Genomic DNA, 17,641 nt, shown 5'->3' with positions numbered 1-17,641 from the left:
AGCCTGCATGCCAAGTACTACTAGCACAGTGCTTTCCAAAGATGGGGTCTTGCTCTATCACCCAGGCTGAAGTGCAATGGTGTGATCATAGCTTAGTGCAGCCTCGAACTCCTGGGCTTAAGCAATTATCACTCTTCAACCACCCCTCTCAGATGCCAGCTATGTCATTTATTCTTCTTTGAGGTAGGTATTTTATAGGTGAGGAAACAGATTGCAGGAATGTGAATTCACCCAGGGTCGTGCAACTTTAGGAGGCAGAGCTGCATTCAAAACCAGTGGCAGGCTCTCAAGGCCCACCTGAGCCTCTCCTGGTCACATGGATGGCAAGATCTGGCCCAGGTCAAGATTTTGTTTGTTCTAATGCTACATAAATTATCTAATGCTTATATAAATTACCTAAACTAAGCTTATATTATCTTTACAATAAGAGAACAATGTAAAGAACAAATAAAATTTTAAAAAGATACGTGAAATATCAGGTCCAATGGCTAGAAGATTTTAGTTCTCTGTGCCTGTGCCTACTAAAATAATCTTTCTCTACCAAAGCTTCTCTTTGACAGGTTGACATGGGGGAGACAGCCTTTAGAATTGAGAACCTGTATCGTCTCTGACAACCAGAAGGCCTCAGTGAGAACACCCTTGCTACTTGGAGCCCCGTGAGCTCCTGCCCCAAGCTGAGGTGGTCACCTGCCACTTCCTTCACCTTCTCCAACATCCCACCCCACTGCCACTTTCAAAACCTCACTGAAAACTCTTCAAGTCTCTCCTAGGGCATTCCTCTGTACTTGACTGCTCAGGAAATGACCAGTCCTTGAGGATGGCATCCCAGGATTTATCTAATCCAGTTCAGTCTGGCACACACAGCTAGCAATGGAGTTCTCAGGTCAAGATGTGGGTTGACTATTAAAAGACAAAGACCTTGTCTGTGATCAGTCCATCCTCTTTGATCTGTCTTCCATTAATGATCCTGTCCTTTCAATGACAGTTCAAAGTCTGTGTGAATAACTCAATACAACCCAAATTACGTTCCTGGGAAACGCCTACTGGCCAGGAAGACTCCCAGGAGGCAGGTGAGAGAGGGCACAGGAAGGGTGGGCACTGATCTGCCGTCCATTGTTTCAGCTGATGCTTTATCCCTCTCAGTAATAGTCTCAAATTCACTTATATTCATTCATTCTGTATTTCCTAAGTACCCACTATTGGTCAAGGATATTTCTGGACACTAATGAATAAAATCCCACCATGCTGACAGCCCACAATGCAGCAAGCTTCCTTGAGCACAAAGATCCCCGAAACAGAGCCCCTGCCCTCACAGAGCAAGCCTTCAATAGGGCGGCAAGACTGACCGACCAGTCAGTGCAGGGCAGGGCCACACAGAGGCAAAAGAATAGCACTCTGGGGGAAAATCACAGTGCCTGGGGTGGCTGAAGAGGTGGGAAGTCCCCCCAGGTACCCACAGGCTTTAAAGAGACTTGGGAGGCAGGAGACTCGCTTGAGCCCAGGAGTTGGAGGTTACTGTGAGCTATGATGCCACAGCACTCTAGCCAGAGGGATAGCTTGAGGCTCTGTCTCAAAAAAAAGAGACTTGGAAAGATCCGCATTTAAGAAAGATGAGTAAAGCTTGGTACCTGCCAACACACAACTTAGCAAGACAAACATGTAAAAACAACCCACTGTGAAAACACAGCTCTCTAAGAGAAAGAGAGTTCATTTTCTGGGGACTGCTGACAGCAAAGGCTTCTTAGAAAAGCTAAAGGACCTTCCCCCTTCAGAATCCAGTATGGGATGAAATTACAACTGTACAGCCAGCTGCCTGCCTCAACCCTAGGTGCCCCTTACCTAGAGAGCGATTCCATCCCAGGGCTGCCCTAGGACCACATCCACGAGGGAGACAGGCTCCACAAGGCATCTGGGGCTCAGGGCTGGGCAGTGGATCAACATTTCTAGAATGGGGGCCACAGCCATCAGAGTCTTCATATCCAAGTATATCCATGCCTAGCAGCTGGCAGAGAAAGGCAGCCCTGTTCAGCTACATTGCAGAATGTGCATGTTGCATTGGGCCTGTGTTCCCTTCATTTTTGCCTTACCTGAGGAATACACTTCCCAGTACTGACATACTCACCATGATGGTGATTTTAAGAGACAGCTGCCCTGAGCCCACCTCCCTGCAGTACACAGCCACTAGGAGAACAGACAAGCCCTGTGGTTTGAGCCTAGAACCCTCATCCCTCAGGGAGAAGCAGACCCTCGAAAGTCAGTGGTCTCTAAAGCCTCAGATAACAATAGCTAACACACAGTGTGGAGATTACATGTATATAAAAATAATCTTTCATCTTTACAACAACTCTGTGGGATTTTACAGTTGAGGAAACAAGCTCCAGAGTTATCTGCTGAGTAATTTGGCCAACATTGTGCAGTGAGGCAAAGAGCCAGAGAGGTGAAAGTCTCCGCCTGTAACCCATGGGGATTTGGCTCCCTTGGTGGTTCATTTTCTGGTTATAACAGGTACCAGCAGAAACCGGAAGGATGTACTGGATGCCCTCTCCAGCAAAAAGTCCCTTTATGTAACTGTGCATACGTTTTGGGGAGTCACATACCCCTTAGGCCGTATGCCACAACCTCAACACTCCGAGTGAAAAAGTCTGAGCCTAGATAGGATTAAATTTCCTGCCAAATCAACATGACAACGCTGAGCTCATATGATTCATGTTAATACTCGGACTTTAAGTCACAGATCTTTGCTGCCCACCTGTGATTAATACGTCCATCACTGCTGACAGGATTCCACAAGTTACCCACCTAAATTCCAACCATTACTCTGAACCGGGGGAGATGAGACAGCGGAATCCTCTATAACTTCCTCAGGGACAGAGGCCATCAACCTGCTGCAGGAACCTTCCCGTGACCAGCTAACCTCCGTGGCTACGCACCTTCACCCTCACGTATGGTCAAATGTGCTCTTATTAAACCAACATCTAGAGAGGAACAAATATAATTTCTAACTTCCTCACCCCTACGCCCTCTCCCGCCCCTTCCAAACTAAGAGTCTAGATCCTTCAGATGTCTCTTCTAGAGGTTCCTCTTAAAATGCTGCTCTTGCAACTCAATATTGTGACGATGACCTTCCTTTATCATAAGCACTACGGACTTTGAAGTCACCTGTGACTCACCTTTAATACACAGGCATGTCTCGGCTCACACTGAACTTGTGATTCACCAACCCCCTGGGGTTTTCCAGAAAGACTGTGGTGGCTCAGTTGGTGCACCCAGGGTGTTCCCACACGTGACCATTTGACTCTCTTCCACAGGGTACTCCCAGCTTCAGCTGGCCTGCACCCCAGGCAGTGCAGCTCGATGGTCAAAAAGAGAGGCTGAGAATCTCTCATGGCTGTGACTCAGCGCTCCACTGCCAGCCTGTGACCCCAGCACTTCACTCACTGCCAGCCTGTGACCCAGTGCTCCCACTGCCACCCTGTAACCCCAGCACTTCACTCACTGCCAGCCTGTGACCCAGCGCTCCACTGCCAGCCTATGACCCCAGCACTTCACTCACTGCCAGCCTGTGACCCAGCGCTCCACTGCCAGCCTGTGACCCCAGCACTTCACTCACTGCCAGCCTGTGACCCAGCGCTCCCACTGCCAGCCTATGACCCAGCGCTCTACTACCAGCCTGTAACCCCAGTGCTCCCACTGCCAGCCTGTGACCCAGCACTCCACTACCAGCCTGTAACTTCAGGCAAACTACTGCCCTGTGCTTTAGGGAGCTCATCTAGCAACTTAGCATCTAACTGACAAAGCTGCTGTGGGGATTAAATATGTGTAAAGTTTTTATTTAGAACAATATGGGGCCTATAACAAACACTCCATGATTATCAGATTTTTATTATTACTATTCTATAATAAATTTATGATTATCAATGAGGATATACTTTTGCTTATCAACATATAATTTTATATTCTTTTTTAATCACAGATATGGTACACATATATTTTATACCCTGAATTTCACTGCCTGAAGATTTTATCATAACCGTTTCTCCATGTTGCTACATGAATACAGTTCCGTCAGGCGGCTAGACACTAACTAGTTATAGAAGGCAGGCCGCTTCTCTCCAGGATTCACAGCACAACAGCACAGCAAACATCTTTGTGCACAGATCTCTTCCACACAAAGGATTTTTTCTTGGTGTGCACTGCCAAACCACTTTACAAAAACTCTGGGTGCCAGTTTTCAATGCCACAACAACATAGCAGAGAGCGAGTTCCATTGTATTCTTGCCAAACAATGAGGACTATCCTGATTTATTTTCTCGTTTCACAGGTATAAAATCAAGCCAGACATAGAATGTTCTGATGAAATGCCACTTCCTAAACCGTTATGTACACATAGTACATATACTTCTTTTGAACTGCCCTATTCTAACTATGGCATCATCTATAACAAAAACAGTTCTCTGTATTTAATTTTAACCCTACCTTAATACTGTCTTCTAACTGACTTTGCAAATAAAAGAGAGAAAGAATTGTTGAATTCTCATGTTCTTTTTTTAGGTTGAAGACAGGAATCGTTTATGGAGAAACTAATATTTCTTTCTTTGTACTTCTCATTTCAAGAATGTGATGATTTCTCTAAGACATTCAGATCCAGGGTAAAGAGAGGCTATCACTTCCACAAAGAGTGCATTACCAGGTCTGTAAGACAGATTATTTCTAGGGAAGTGAAAGTGAAAGTTTCTTGCTTCCTTCTTGATAAAGATGAATCTTTCCACCCACAGACATGTCAAACACAGCTGAAAAATGTTAGCCTCAACTTCCCCGGCAGGAATACCTTTGGGAAATTTTAGACTGATGAGAATTTTAAAATAAAAACGAACTTACAAGAATGGGAAAGCAAGTATCCAATGTACTCAATACTAATACGGAGCCAGTAGTGATCTAATACACACCCACAGAAGAAAAAAACTCAATTCAAGTTGTGGGGAGGGAGAATGAGCAGGCAGGGGGGAAGTGGGGGGAAGAAGGGAGACTGGTGTGTTCCCACTTAATGGGTACAATGTAAGGGCATATGCACACCTGCTGGGTGTGGGACGCAGCTACAACAGGGACTCTACCTAACAAATGCAAACACTGTAACTTAATTATTTCTACCTACATGTTAATCAGAAATCAATTAATTAATTAAAATAAATATGAACTTTTTAAAAAGTAGTCATCTGGCAGTTCATCATGAGAGGGAAAAACGACTGTTCAAACACTTTCTCAACAAATCATTACAATGACTGCTTTTTACAAATCTGTATACAAGACACTGCAGAAAATACGGGGGTGGGGGTGTGTTTGTCATCCTTTTGAAAACAGGGAACAAACATAATGTTTTTACTATCGTGTAGGAAAACTATTATTGTATACAGACAAGGGACATACTGATGCCCTTTTGACCCAGTCCAATGTCTAACATGGGGATGAAGGAGCAGCTTCTAAGGCTGTTTTCTCAAAGACCAGTTTAGTCACCACCTGGGAGCGTTTCTGAACTATTCGGGCTCCATTCCAGACCTACTGAACCAGAAACTCCAAGCATGAAGTTCAGCAATTCCAGTTTTCACAAGACCACCAGGGGATTCTGATATGAACTGAAGTCTACAGTCACTGTTCTAATGCAAGAGTTAGCAAACTTTTCCCTAAAAAGCCAGAGAGAATGGCTTCTCAGACTTATGGCTAAGATCGAGTCTAAAAAGCCAGAGAGTAAATATTTAAGGCTTTGCAGGGCACTAATCCCATTACAACTGCCCCACCACCTTCAAGCCCTCATCTAAACCTAAGTACTTTCCAAAGGTCCCAACTCCAAACACCATCATAATGAGGGTGATTGAGGCATTACTGAGGTCCTTGTGTAGGTAAAAGGTACGATGGTAAACACCATTCTTAGCCTGCAGGCTGGAAAAACAGGTGGCTGCCTCGGTTTGCCTACTCCTGCTCTAAGACATCTTAAATCCCCCATCTATATAAACCCACATAGATCCTCACAAAGCAGACTGCAGGGGTTGTCATGATATACGCTGCTTATACCTGAAACGTCTCTCCTACACCATGAGGACAGTCTAAGAACTCACAGCAGAGACACAATCACATACATACAACTGAGTATTTACTGGGTACCAGTGCTAGGCCCTGCGAGGGACACACAGGAAGTCTACTCACAGCCGCCCTGCCCGTTGTGTACTCAGACCACACCTGTCACTGTGTCCCATTATCTCAGTGAATCCTAACAGTCCTGTCAGCTATTAACATTCCCATTTGATGAACGAGGAAATCGAGGATCAGAAAGACTAAACAATTGTCCTCATGCCACGGACTTTTTGAATGGCACTGTTAGTTTGAATCCAGCCTTCCTGGATTCTAATACCTGTATGCTCTTTATCCTAACTGCTTCACCCCCTAGCATCAGTCCTTGACCTCAGGGGCTTACAATTAATTAAGGAGCAAAGATCAACGGACACAAAATTATTAGAGATCAATAAGGAGCAACATTTAAAGTGTTGACAGTGCCTGTGTATTATGTGCCCTTTAATTTGTGGCTGAACAGAAGCGTCAAAACAGATTCAACCTCAAAACCGTAAGAATTCAGAGGTGAGGTATGATAGACACACCTGCCCCCCAAAATGTCCACAGTCCTGGAACCTGTGAATATGTTCCCCTACTTGGCTAAAGGGAATAGAAATTTTGGATATAATTAAAGTTGCTAATTAGCTGACTTTGAGGTGGGGAGATTATCACATTAACTGTCATCTGAGTTGTGTTTAACTTAGGCTACTTTTGGGCGTGCGGCCTTGTGAAGTATATACTGCAGACAACTCACGTGTCTCATGCCCTACCTTGACCCAAGGAAACACCATGGCCCTAAGGAAAAACATTTTTCCTCAACGTTATCCTAGATACCTGAGTGGCCTCTATTTGTAATCACAAGGGTCCTTAATTGTGGGAGAGAATCAACATTTGTTATGGGACTGTGTCCCCAGAGGCATATATATTAAAGCTCTAACTCCCAGTATCATGGTTTTGGGAAATGGGGTCACTGGGAGGTAATCAGGTTCAGATGAGGTCGTGAGGCTGAGGGCTTCATGATGGGATTAGTGGTGCCTTTATAAGGAGAGACAGCAGGAAGCCTGCTTTGCTTTCTCTCTCTGCCCTGGGAGCACACAATGAGAAGGCAGCCATCTGCAGACTGGGAAGAGAGCCCTCACCAGACCTTGCTGTTTAATTTCTGCTGTTTAAGTCACCATTCTATGGTACTTTGGTATAGCAGCTGAAGCCAACTAAGGGGCCACGAGCCAAGGAATGCAGCTGCTCCTCGAAACTAGGGAAGGTAAGGAAGGAATCTGCCAACACTTTGATTTTAGCCCAGTGGGATCCACGTCAGACTTCTGACCTACAGACCTAAAAGGTACTTTGTGTCACTTTGAGGCATGCAAATACATGAGAGAAGCAAAGAAGGTCAAGGCCAGACCAAGTCTCAACCTGACAGAGATGGGTGGGGGAGGACAGGCAGGTCCCACCTGGGTGACTGGGATGGGGGACCATGTCAACAGACCAGGGTGGGGCTGTTCCGTCACCACATGGTCACAAAGCAGTGAGGCCCAGCATGGAGTGAGGGACACCCGGCAGACCCAGGCTCAGATGGGGGCCATCCAGGACAAATCAGGAAAGGAGGCAGGAAAGTCCCTGCCCCCAGGAAATACAAGACAGGAATAGGAACGTGGTGTGAGGCTAACTTACTTTCACTGTTCTTTTAATCATACGTAAAATGAGCATTCTTCCTATATAAGGAGGTACCTTGGGATGTTACTTTCACAATCAAAACACTGCAGGGAACTTGCCTTTCAGAACTGACTGCCTTACAAGCCAACGACTCTACAGTCACAGGCACCTGGCCGACTGCGGTAGCCACAACTCAGTCTCTTCATGAATGTGTGTGACTTATTTCTGACATCTAGTTCTAAAAAAGTTTAATCTATCCTTAGACTCGTCTACTAAATATATCCACAAGAATGTGCTACTAAAAGCAGTTCTAGAGAAGAGTTCCAAAAACGCTGTGAACCATGTCAGCAGCACAGCAAGAAAAAGCAGTTTCCTCAGGTGACTTTTTTGAAGAAGACAGCACTTGTTCTGAAGTAAAGATTTCAGATTAGTACGCTGGCTTAAAAAAAAATTCAGACCCACGACCATGTAATAACTCAAACTTGGCATGACATCATAGGTGGCTAAAAGATGATGAAACAGGAGACCTCACCCCAGGTACCAGGCAGCCTATTGTTACAGGGTGCCCTGGAGAGGCCAAAGGGGCTGGATTAAAACCCCAGCCCTCTCATTTCCTAGCTCTGTGACTCTGGGTAAATATCTCGACTCCCTGGGGCCTCAGTTTCCTCTGATGAAGCCGCAGAATGCCATTTAAAGCATACAGAAGAGCCCATGCAGAGGGAAGGAGGCACAAAACATGGCCCACGGGGAGACTGTGCGCCCTTTCAGAGAAGGACCCCGAGGAGTCAGGAGGGGCTCTGGAGGGTGGCCTGGGTCCAGGTGACCAGTCGTTCAGCATCATTTACTCAGCTGAGGCATAGAGGGAGGCAATCAAGGGAGGCAGTGGCAATTTCATAGATGATGAATTTGGAAAAGATTGTGACCAATATCCTCTCACAGGCCACGGCTGCATGTTACTGTACAACACGGGATAGTTCTGTAGGACGAGAAGCCTATTCACCGGTGCTTTATCCCAATTTCCCAACATTCTAAACCCCACAGAGGCCTTCTTCATCTCTCCCGTTCTCTACAACTTCCATGAACTTCAAAGTGGGCAACGAAAAATGCTACAGACTTTTAAGCAGAGAAATAACATCGCTGGGTCTGCATTTTAGGAAATTACTCTGGGGGCAGGGAGCAGGAAAAGGAATGAGGTTTGTGGCACACACCCAGCAATATAGGTCAGCAGGCAAATGGGACAGCAGTGCTGTGAAACTTCACAGCTATTCCCCGACACCAAAACACCCCCACGACGGTGTGTTCCTCTATAAGGTGCACCGCCAGCCTCAGGGTTAGCCTTGAGAGTCACACAAGACCCTCCTCCAACTAGCAGTGGTTACACAGCCAATGTTTGCACAAGAAGCAGATTCATTCATTTTTATTTGTGATAAGCACAGCTTTTTCAACATATGACTATAAAATCTTTTTTGAATCTAACCAGAATATAAAATATCCTTTTGATGTAATATATAGAATATCCCTCAAATTATAAACTCAAAATGCCCAAGTGAGCACAGTAACAAAAACCTCCCAAGATACTTTTTGATTTGGTACTTGTCAACAAAACTGAGCGTCCCATTTCTTTATCATTTCTTGGACAGTCACTTAGCGTGTCAGATACTGTAAAGACAAGTGGTAGCTTCTAGACCAGAGGGACCACAGCCCTGAGCCGGCAGTAAGAAAGCAGGGTCGTGGCTCTGGGTCTCCAGACATCCTGGGACACCCTTAACTCTCTAATCTGCGGGTTCCTTTTTGATATAATGAGAACTGGTAGTTATCAAGATTAGCATAACGTATAGGAAGCACGTGGTACACGACAAGTGTTCAAAGAAATATAAACTAAAATCTCCTGTTCCTCCTGTCCCCATCATTTTGTCCAGGAAAAGAGCTAGAGGCCATGACCTCCCATATTAATTTTAGAATCAGCTTGTCAATTTCCCCTTCTGGAATTGGGACTGGCATTGGAGTGAATCTTGAGATCAATTTGGGGAGAAATGGCATTTAACATTAGTCTTCCAACACACATACATCATATATTTGTCATTTAATGCTTCTTTAATTTCGGTCAGCAGCATTTTGCAGTTGTCAGAGTAGAGTTCTTAGACATCTTTTGTTTAACTGGCTCCTGAATAAACTGAGCAATGCTTGTTTGGAATATCATCTTGCACTACGGATCCTACGAGGCTCTTCATGATTGTGGCTCACCCAGCCCTAACTGAGGGAGTGTCGAGAGCGGCTATCAGAGCTTACAGCTTACATTCACACTATCACAGCTGTGGGCCAGGGGAGTGGCAGGTGAGACGTGTACTCCCAGACTACTGTACTTCCCTCCTGACATCACAACCACCTGAGGACGTCCCTGTCCTCCTCCAATCACCACTTTCTCTAAAGGGGGACCCCAGGAAGGGGAAGAGGACACAGTGTAGCCATCAAGGCACCTGACTGCTTTGTGGGGACAGATCCTGGGCCCTCGGGCACCCAAACCCTCCCTGTACCTGGGCAGGGGTGTGCTCCCGTAAGCAGTCAGTCCTTTAGCTCTGTTTCCATCTCTCAGGTCCTCATCTCCCAAGGCTGCCACGTTCTTGTTTGGGGGTATAATTATATCTTCCCTTAATGACTTTTTAGAAATATTTTCTAACACATGTAGGATTTGTGTACAGGCAGACCTGAGATGCAGTCTATCATGTTTAAGCCAAAAGGTACAGCAGGATTCTTTCCCCAAACATACTTACAATTCTAGATCAAATATTGCTTTGATTAGTTGACTGTGCTTGTATATTTATTCATTTTCTTTCCAAACTAGAAAAAGCAAGAACTGGACAAGAGAGAAATGGAAAGGGCACCCTGACGTGATCAACAGCAGGAACCAATGACAGAGGCAGAAATGAGGGTATGCCGTGCGTCAGCTGGGTGATAAAGCAGGTCTGTGCAGGACGATACTCCAGACCACAGGAAACACAACACAGGACAGAGACAGTGGGGGTGCTGGGGGCAGGGGGTACAGGAATTAGAGGAGCAACAAAATAAAACCCTCTCGTCAGAAATGAACATCCCTACTCACCACTACATTTGCATGCCCAGAAAGAGGAGTTTGGCTCACTAGCTCACTAACGGTGGAAGATTGAGGCACCAGCCCTAGAGAAGGATGCAACTCACCCAGCCCAGAGATGTTTATCGCTTTCACAGATTTCTTCATTTTGTAAAGAACCATCCGGTCCACGTCCAAAGCCTGAAAAACAGAGAATATATTCATTAAGATGTATTTTCACTAAGACCACAACCAGAGAGCGGTGCGTGAGGTCTCGGCTCAGCCAGGCCCCTCAAGGCTGTTTCTGCGGGACAAATGCTCAGCGCATCGTAGAAGATTAGTTTTCAATCTGTAGGGAACAGGAACTTTGTTGGCAATTTCTAAAAACCACCCCTCCTCATAAGCCTCATTCACTTGAAGCAGTGAGCAGGGCCACAGTCCTCTGCTATGAAATGAGCTAATGGACAGACTCTGCTTGCACCATGCCTCGCTCTCCCTGGGTACCAGCAAGGCTCCAGGAGGAGCCTGTCTGCCGGGTGTAAATAGAGGGGATGGTAAATATGGGCAGACGTCGAGGGCCCCACCCCCAGAGTGCCTGGACATGTAGGCTAAAAGGATAGCCAACTAGCAGGCCCAGACCTGCCCCAGCCAGAGGCAGCATGGCTGAGCGAGAGGCAACCTCACTCTGGGTTTGGAAAGACCCTGCACCAATTTGTTTGTTAGCTACGTTAGAAGGCATGTTCCTAATCCCTTCCAAGCCTCAGATTTCCCTTCCAGAAATTGGCAGTAACAATACCAACATTGCAGGGCTGAATTAAATAGACACACTTACGTATTTACTATTCAGCAAATATTTGCAGACCAACTACGTGGCGTAGTAGTATACAGAGCTTACGATGCCTAGCACACAGTAGGTGCCCTACTCAATGACTCATCGTACCTAGAGCTTTAATTTTACCTCTGCTTTCACAAAAGATGGGAAAGCAAAACACAGAAGCACAAAGGATGTCAAACTTTGGTGTTTAGGGAGAACATTTACAAACTGGGATAGTGACACAATCCCAGGGTTCCTGTAAAGACTACATGACGTACCCAGCCTCAGCGCTGGTACACAGGAGACACTTGGTAGCAGAAGTTCTTACCACTCCTGATGAGTTTTGATCATAAACACTTCGACCTATCACCTGCAACCGAGCAGAAAAATGGAGTAAATGGGTCCTGGACTTCAGCCTTTCCAAATCACCTCTGGAATCCATTTCAGTAGAGTAAGTCCTAGTTCCAAGGTCACAATGACCATTTTATTGGACGGTAAAAACAGATGTCACTATGTTGACAAGTTTAAATGGAAAAACGATCACAAGGCACCAGACACTTGACAGCGTGCTTATGATACAAAGAAAAGCTATAATGATGTGTTATATACACCGGGCAAACCCATGGGGTGTACAGAACCAACAGGGAGCCCTAATCCAGGCATGATGTGTGTGAGAATGATGTGTCAGTACAGGTCCACTGATGGCAACGGGCATCCCACTATGGTGGGGCGGGGTAATAATGAAGGAGGCAGGGCACAGGGGCAACACGCCAAGTTTCTGTATTTTATTTTCTGTTTCATTTTGCTATGAACCTAAATTTTAAAAGTTCTATTTTAAAAGGCATTTTCTGTCATACTAGAGAATAGAGTTGATAAACACTTATACTAAAGTCAAAATTTCTTATATAGAGTAACTCCTATTTCCCTAAGTGGTTCCCTCTAATCCATTCCTGATCTTCCTTTGAGATATAAAAGAGGATTTGGAACTGTAAATAGCACATGAAAATAACTCTCTTTACCACGTCTCATCATTTTTCCTTCCCAATCCACTAGCAGATCACATCCTACAACTGGGCAGTTTGGTCCTGCCCAGTCTGTGCACTTGGTTAGAACAGAATCAGACCCGCATTCCAATAATAAAAGCCATTCATTCCTCTGTCCAAACCTTCCCACAGACAGCAGAAGACACTGGCTGACACCAGTCTGGCTGGCTCTCTGGAAGCACCAAAGTGGGACAACATGCTTATTAAGCACCTCCACGAGCCCAGAGGTGTAAAGGGAGAAGAGGAAAAACACACAACAAAGGTACAGGGGCACTGCCCAGCCCGGTCACTGAAGGCTTCCTGATATCCTCAGAATAACAAGCTGTAAACTACAGATCTGAGCCCTCCTGCTTCTCCAGCATCACCTGCTGACATTCGCCCTCATTCACGTGTGCCCTGAGCTCCTGTCATAAGGAACTACCCATAGCTCCCCTCACCAGCACCTGTGCACTCTCTTCTCAGCTTAGAACACCCTTTCTGCCTCCTCCCAGCCACACTCCTCCTTTTGCATTGGTTCAGAGGCGGCTCCCCTCCTGACAGTCCACCCCTGCAGGATGGGCTAGGACTCTGCTCTTCCCAGGTTTTCCTGTAGCACCTGGCACTTAGGATTTCATCTGACGAAATTTATTGCACACACACTACAAACCATGTACTGAGCCCGATACAGTGGTAAGATAAAAGATAACCCCCTACAAATGCGAAAGCCTTACCACGTGCACTGAGCTGCTCTCTGCACCTGCCCAGCTCTGCTCTAGACCTATGCTGTCCACTACTGGAGCCACCAGCCATGTGTGTCTGCTGAGCACTTGAAATGTGGCCAGTGCCACATGTTAAAATAATACTTTGGATATCTTCAGTCGCATCAAATATTAATAAAATATCTTACTGCTTATTTTTTTAAGACTCTAAGGTCAGGAACTGATATTTATTAATCATTGAACCCTCAATGCCTACCAGACAGCGTGACATAGAACTCATTTAAAAACAGGCTGGGTGTAGTGGCTCAGGCCTGTCACCCTAGCACTCTGGGAGGCTAAAGAGGGAAGATTGCTTGAGTTCAAGACCAGCCTGAACAAGAACGAAACCCTGTTTCTACTAAAAATGAAAAATTAGCAAGGCATGGTGGTACGTGCCTGCAGTCCTAGCTACTTGGGAGGCTGGGGCAAGAAGGTTGCTTGAGCCCAAGAATTTGAGCTTGCTGTGAACTATGATGACACCACGCCATTCAAGCCTGTGCAACAGAGTGAGACTCTGTCTCAAAACAAAAACAGCTCTATAAGTGACTGAGAGCAAAACACAGGCAATGGGGCTTCCCAGGATGGAAAGCTGCACTTGAAGCTTCCACAGGCCACAGAGAGGCTAAGGGATTAGAACAGCAGCCAGGAAGTGGATTCTGAGAGAGGCCACCCAAGGATGAGAGAACCGCAGGGACCCTACAGCTCTGGGCTCAAAGCTGGGCAGCTGCCACTCTGCAGGTCTGCTCAGTCTCTCTTAACCAGACTCTACCCTCTTGCCTCTAAAACCCCCATCAAGGACAGGGCAATCGTGCGTCTACAGGAGTGTGGCTCAACCATGCTAGAAAACATGGTCGTCAGAGGGGTGGCACGCTTCAGTGGGGACGGCTGATCACATACGACACAAACTTTACCTCACAGTTGAACTCTGACAAATTTCCTCCCACATTCTCTCATGGGACACACCCTCCCCACAGGGAATCTTCTGCCTGGGTCACTAAAGGGCAAGCAGTGTTTCTGGACGCAGGGACGAGAGGATGAACCCTAGCTGCTGTGCTTCTGTCGTCCACAGAGATTGGAAATAAAGGCACAGATAATTCTTAACTCAAATTGCGAGAGGGGAAAGTAATTACCTCCCCACTCAAAAACACATCCTTCACCCTTCATTATGGCGCATATTTAGAGATAATGAAAATTAAACTTGTTCAGGGGGAGAAGTTGGAATGATCGTTTAAGACTGAGTACTAGAAAAAGCTTTCATCAATTATATATGAAAATAGCACTAGAATCATAAAGCAATAAAAAATCAGATCGGACAGTCTCCAGAAAGCAGGTGTCTATCCATCAGGCTAAGATTTCTAAACCGGTCAGGTCCAGGTCTACCCACCCCATCGCCCCCTCAAATCTACTCAAGTTCAGGAGAAGGTAACAAAGCTGTAACTTTTACCCAACCCTATGTGTAAAAACTACAAACCGAGGCAAAAATCCTAACAGACAATAAAGACTTAAGCAGGAACTGCTAGCAGCTTAATGTCTGGCCAAACCTCACTGATTCTGAGGAGCTGGACGGGGGCTGACCTTTAGCTTGTAAAACAAGTTTCACGGAGTAGATCATCATACAAACAAGACTGGGGGTGTGTTGCAAATATTTCTGAGGAAAATAAACAACTGTTTTCAACCACTTTAAAAGGATCTCTTCAGAGTCCACAAACTGTTCTATGAACAGCCACTGGGTCCTCTTTATTCACCAAAGCAGCTCTCTGCAGAATCCCCACCACTTGTGCGCTGACCATGACCTCTTCCATGCCGCCTGAGGGCTGTCCCGTGACCACTGGGCTCACTCGGGAGGCCCCGAGCCCTTGTCCTCTATGGGTTCAGCATCACTATCATTTACTGACACCCCTTTCTCCACATGGAGAGCATCCAGCCCTTGGTCCCCACAGAACCTACAGAGGTCTCTAACATACGTCATAAGAGGCCGGGCAGTGCAGCCCAAGTCCACCTCTGCCTGAGGAGATGTGATTCTGGGGTGGGCAAACAATGGTCCAGAGGCCAGGTTTTGCCATGGCTAAGAGCTAAAGATCTTTACAGATTACCATTCGCAACCGACACTGAGGATGGGGAAGATGAGTTCTAAAATCCAATTAAGAGTAATTAGACCTGCTTTACTAAAAAACTGTACTCCACTATTATTTTTATTTTTTGAGACAGAGTCTCACTATGTCACCCTTGGTAGAGTGTCATAGTGTCATAGCTCACAGCAACCTCAAACTCTTGGGCTTAAGTGATTCTTTTGCCTCAGCCTCCCAAGTAGCTGGGACTACAGGTGCCCGCCACAATGCCTAGCTATTTTTTGGTTGTAGTTGTTGTTTGGCAGGCCTGGCTGGGTTCGAACCTGCCTGCTCTGGGGTATGTGGCCAGTGCCCTACCTGCTGAGCTACAGTTGCCAAGCCACTATTATTATTGCATTTTGAATTTCATTAGCAAAAAAATAGTGGAAATTTATTTTCTCTCTTATTATCCAAGTACCTATACGATAACCTTGATTTTGCCTCTAGACCTGCAGAGCCTAAAATATCTGACCCATTACAGAGAAAGTGTGCTAACCCGGCCTCAAGGAGTGACAGAAGACATTTCTCCTGACAGACCAGCCAGCCAGGCCCTCTCAGCCCCAAGTGGGTGGCACTCGCTGCACAGTGCAAGTTTGGTCATGGAACCCTGAGGTCTCGATTCCTGCCAGCAAGGGTAGGAAGGGGCCACTGCCTCCTTGGAACCCGAAGATGCTGGCGTGAGAGGCAAGGAGGGCTGCAGGCTGCAGGCTGCCCCCACCCCAAGGCACCAGCACACTCCACCCTCCTGTCTCAACTCATCTCCCCTCCTTCCACTGACAAATGGTGGTCTGAGAGGAAGTGACATTTCTGAAAGACAGAAGACAAAAGTAAAGCAAAACAAAACACACACCAATCTGTGCCCTACGGGTCTCTTTGCCAAGAAGAGTCAGACACACATTAGGATGGCAGCTCTGTGTCACCACACATCGGGCTTTTCAGAAAGTAACAGAGAATGTTAATGATGGTGTCAGATATTTCCAAAAGCCTTTTGGGAGCAGGCTGGGTTTAAAGTAAAGCAATAATGGACCTACCTCCTTCTGGGAATAAAACCAGGCCTGAAGAATAGCAGGTGTCACTAAGAATTAAGATCAAATAAATGGCCGCACTAAATCACAGCTGTGGAAAACGTGTGCATCAGGACAAATGAGAAGGGCACGTTTAGGTTTGAAACAACTGAAGTTACTCGTAGTCTACGCACATCTGCAACAGAAGGCACACACAGGGGTGTTCACGGCAGCCCCAAGCTGGACAAACCCGAATATCAGAGGTAAAATTTTAGAGTGACGCACAGCAAAAGAAAAAACTCTACCTACCCAGAACATGATGGAATGTGACAAAAAAGTTAAGCAGACGACTACGTGCAACATAACCACAGCCAAAATTCAACTGTGCCTCTGGATGTGTATATTGCTAGCAAGAAGATGGCATAATCTCCATGATAGTGGCAGCCTCTGAAGGAGATATGATGGGGCGGGCCTGCAAGGTGCTCTTGGGTACGGGCTGAGGCTAGAGGACAGGTGATGGCTTTATAGTGCTAATTCTTTAAATGCTACACATGTGGGGGTGTCTGTATATATGTGCATTTTATATTTATATACGTGTATGATAATCGTTTGAATATTTGTCCCCTGCCAATCATGTTGAAATATGGTGGAGGTGAGGCCTGATGGGATGTGTCTGGGTGGGGGAGGCGATCCCTCAGGAATGCTGTTCAGCAGGTTAACAGTAAGCCCTGCGAGGGGTCCACTTGCCCTTCCTCCTCCCTCCCACCACATGACACGCAGGCTCCCCTTCCCCCTCCTCCACCCCAGGTGGAAGCTCCCCAAAGCCCTCACCAGAAGCAGGGTCACACCTCTTGCACAGCCTGCCACTGTGACTCATATAAATCTCTTTTCTTTATAAATTTACCCAGCCTCAAGTGTTCTCTTAATAGCAATGCAAACAGACTCGGCGCCTGTAGTGCAGTGGCTAAAGTGTCAGCCACATACACCAGACAGTGGGTTTGAATCCAGCCTGGGTCGCCAAATAATGACAACTACAACCAGAAAATAGCCAGGTGTTGTGGCAGGCGCCTGTAGTCCCAGCTACTCAGGAGGCTGAGGCAAGAGAATCGCTTA

The 17,641-nt window shown here is 46.2% G+C and overlaps 1 protein-coding gene across 1 annotated transcript in view; it reads right to left on the bottom strand.

Moving 5' to 3' along the window:
- Positions 1-17,641, bottom strand: part of ASAP2 (ArfGAP with SH3 domain, ankyrin repeat and PH domain 2) — a 185,598-nt gene that overhangs the window by 102,231 nt on the left and 65,726 nt on the right. Inside the window, exon 2 of the mRNA XM_023511806.1 lies at positions 10,951-11,023. Within this exon, the coding sequence (XP_023367574.1) occupies positions 10,951-11,023 (73 nt within the window). The remainder of the gene's footprint in view (positions 1-10,950; positions 11,024-17,641) is intronic.

The sequence above is a fragment of the Otolemur garnettii genome, unplaced genomic scaffold, assembly GCF_000181295.1.
Source record: "Otolemur garnettii isolate 467f Iridium unplaced genomic scaffold, OtoGar3 scaffold00022, whole genome shotgun sequence".
Taxonomy (NCBI): Eukaryota; Metazoa; Chordata; class Mammalia; order Primates; family Galagidae; genus Otolemur; species Otolemur garnettii.
Note: the sequence above shows the minus strand (reverse complement) of the source record. Positions and strands in the feature narration are given on the sequence as shown.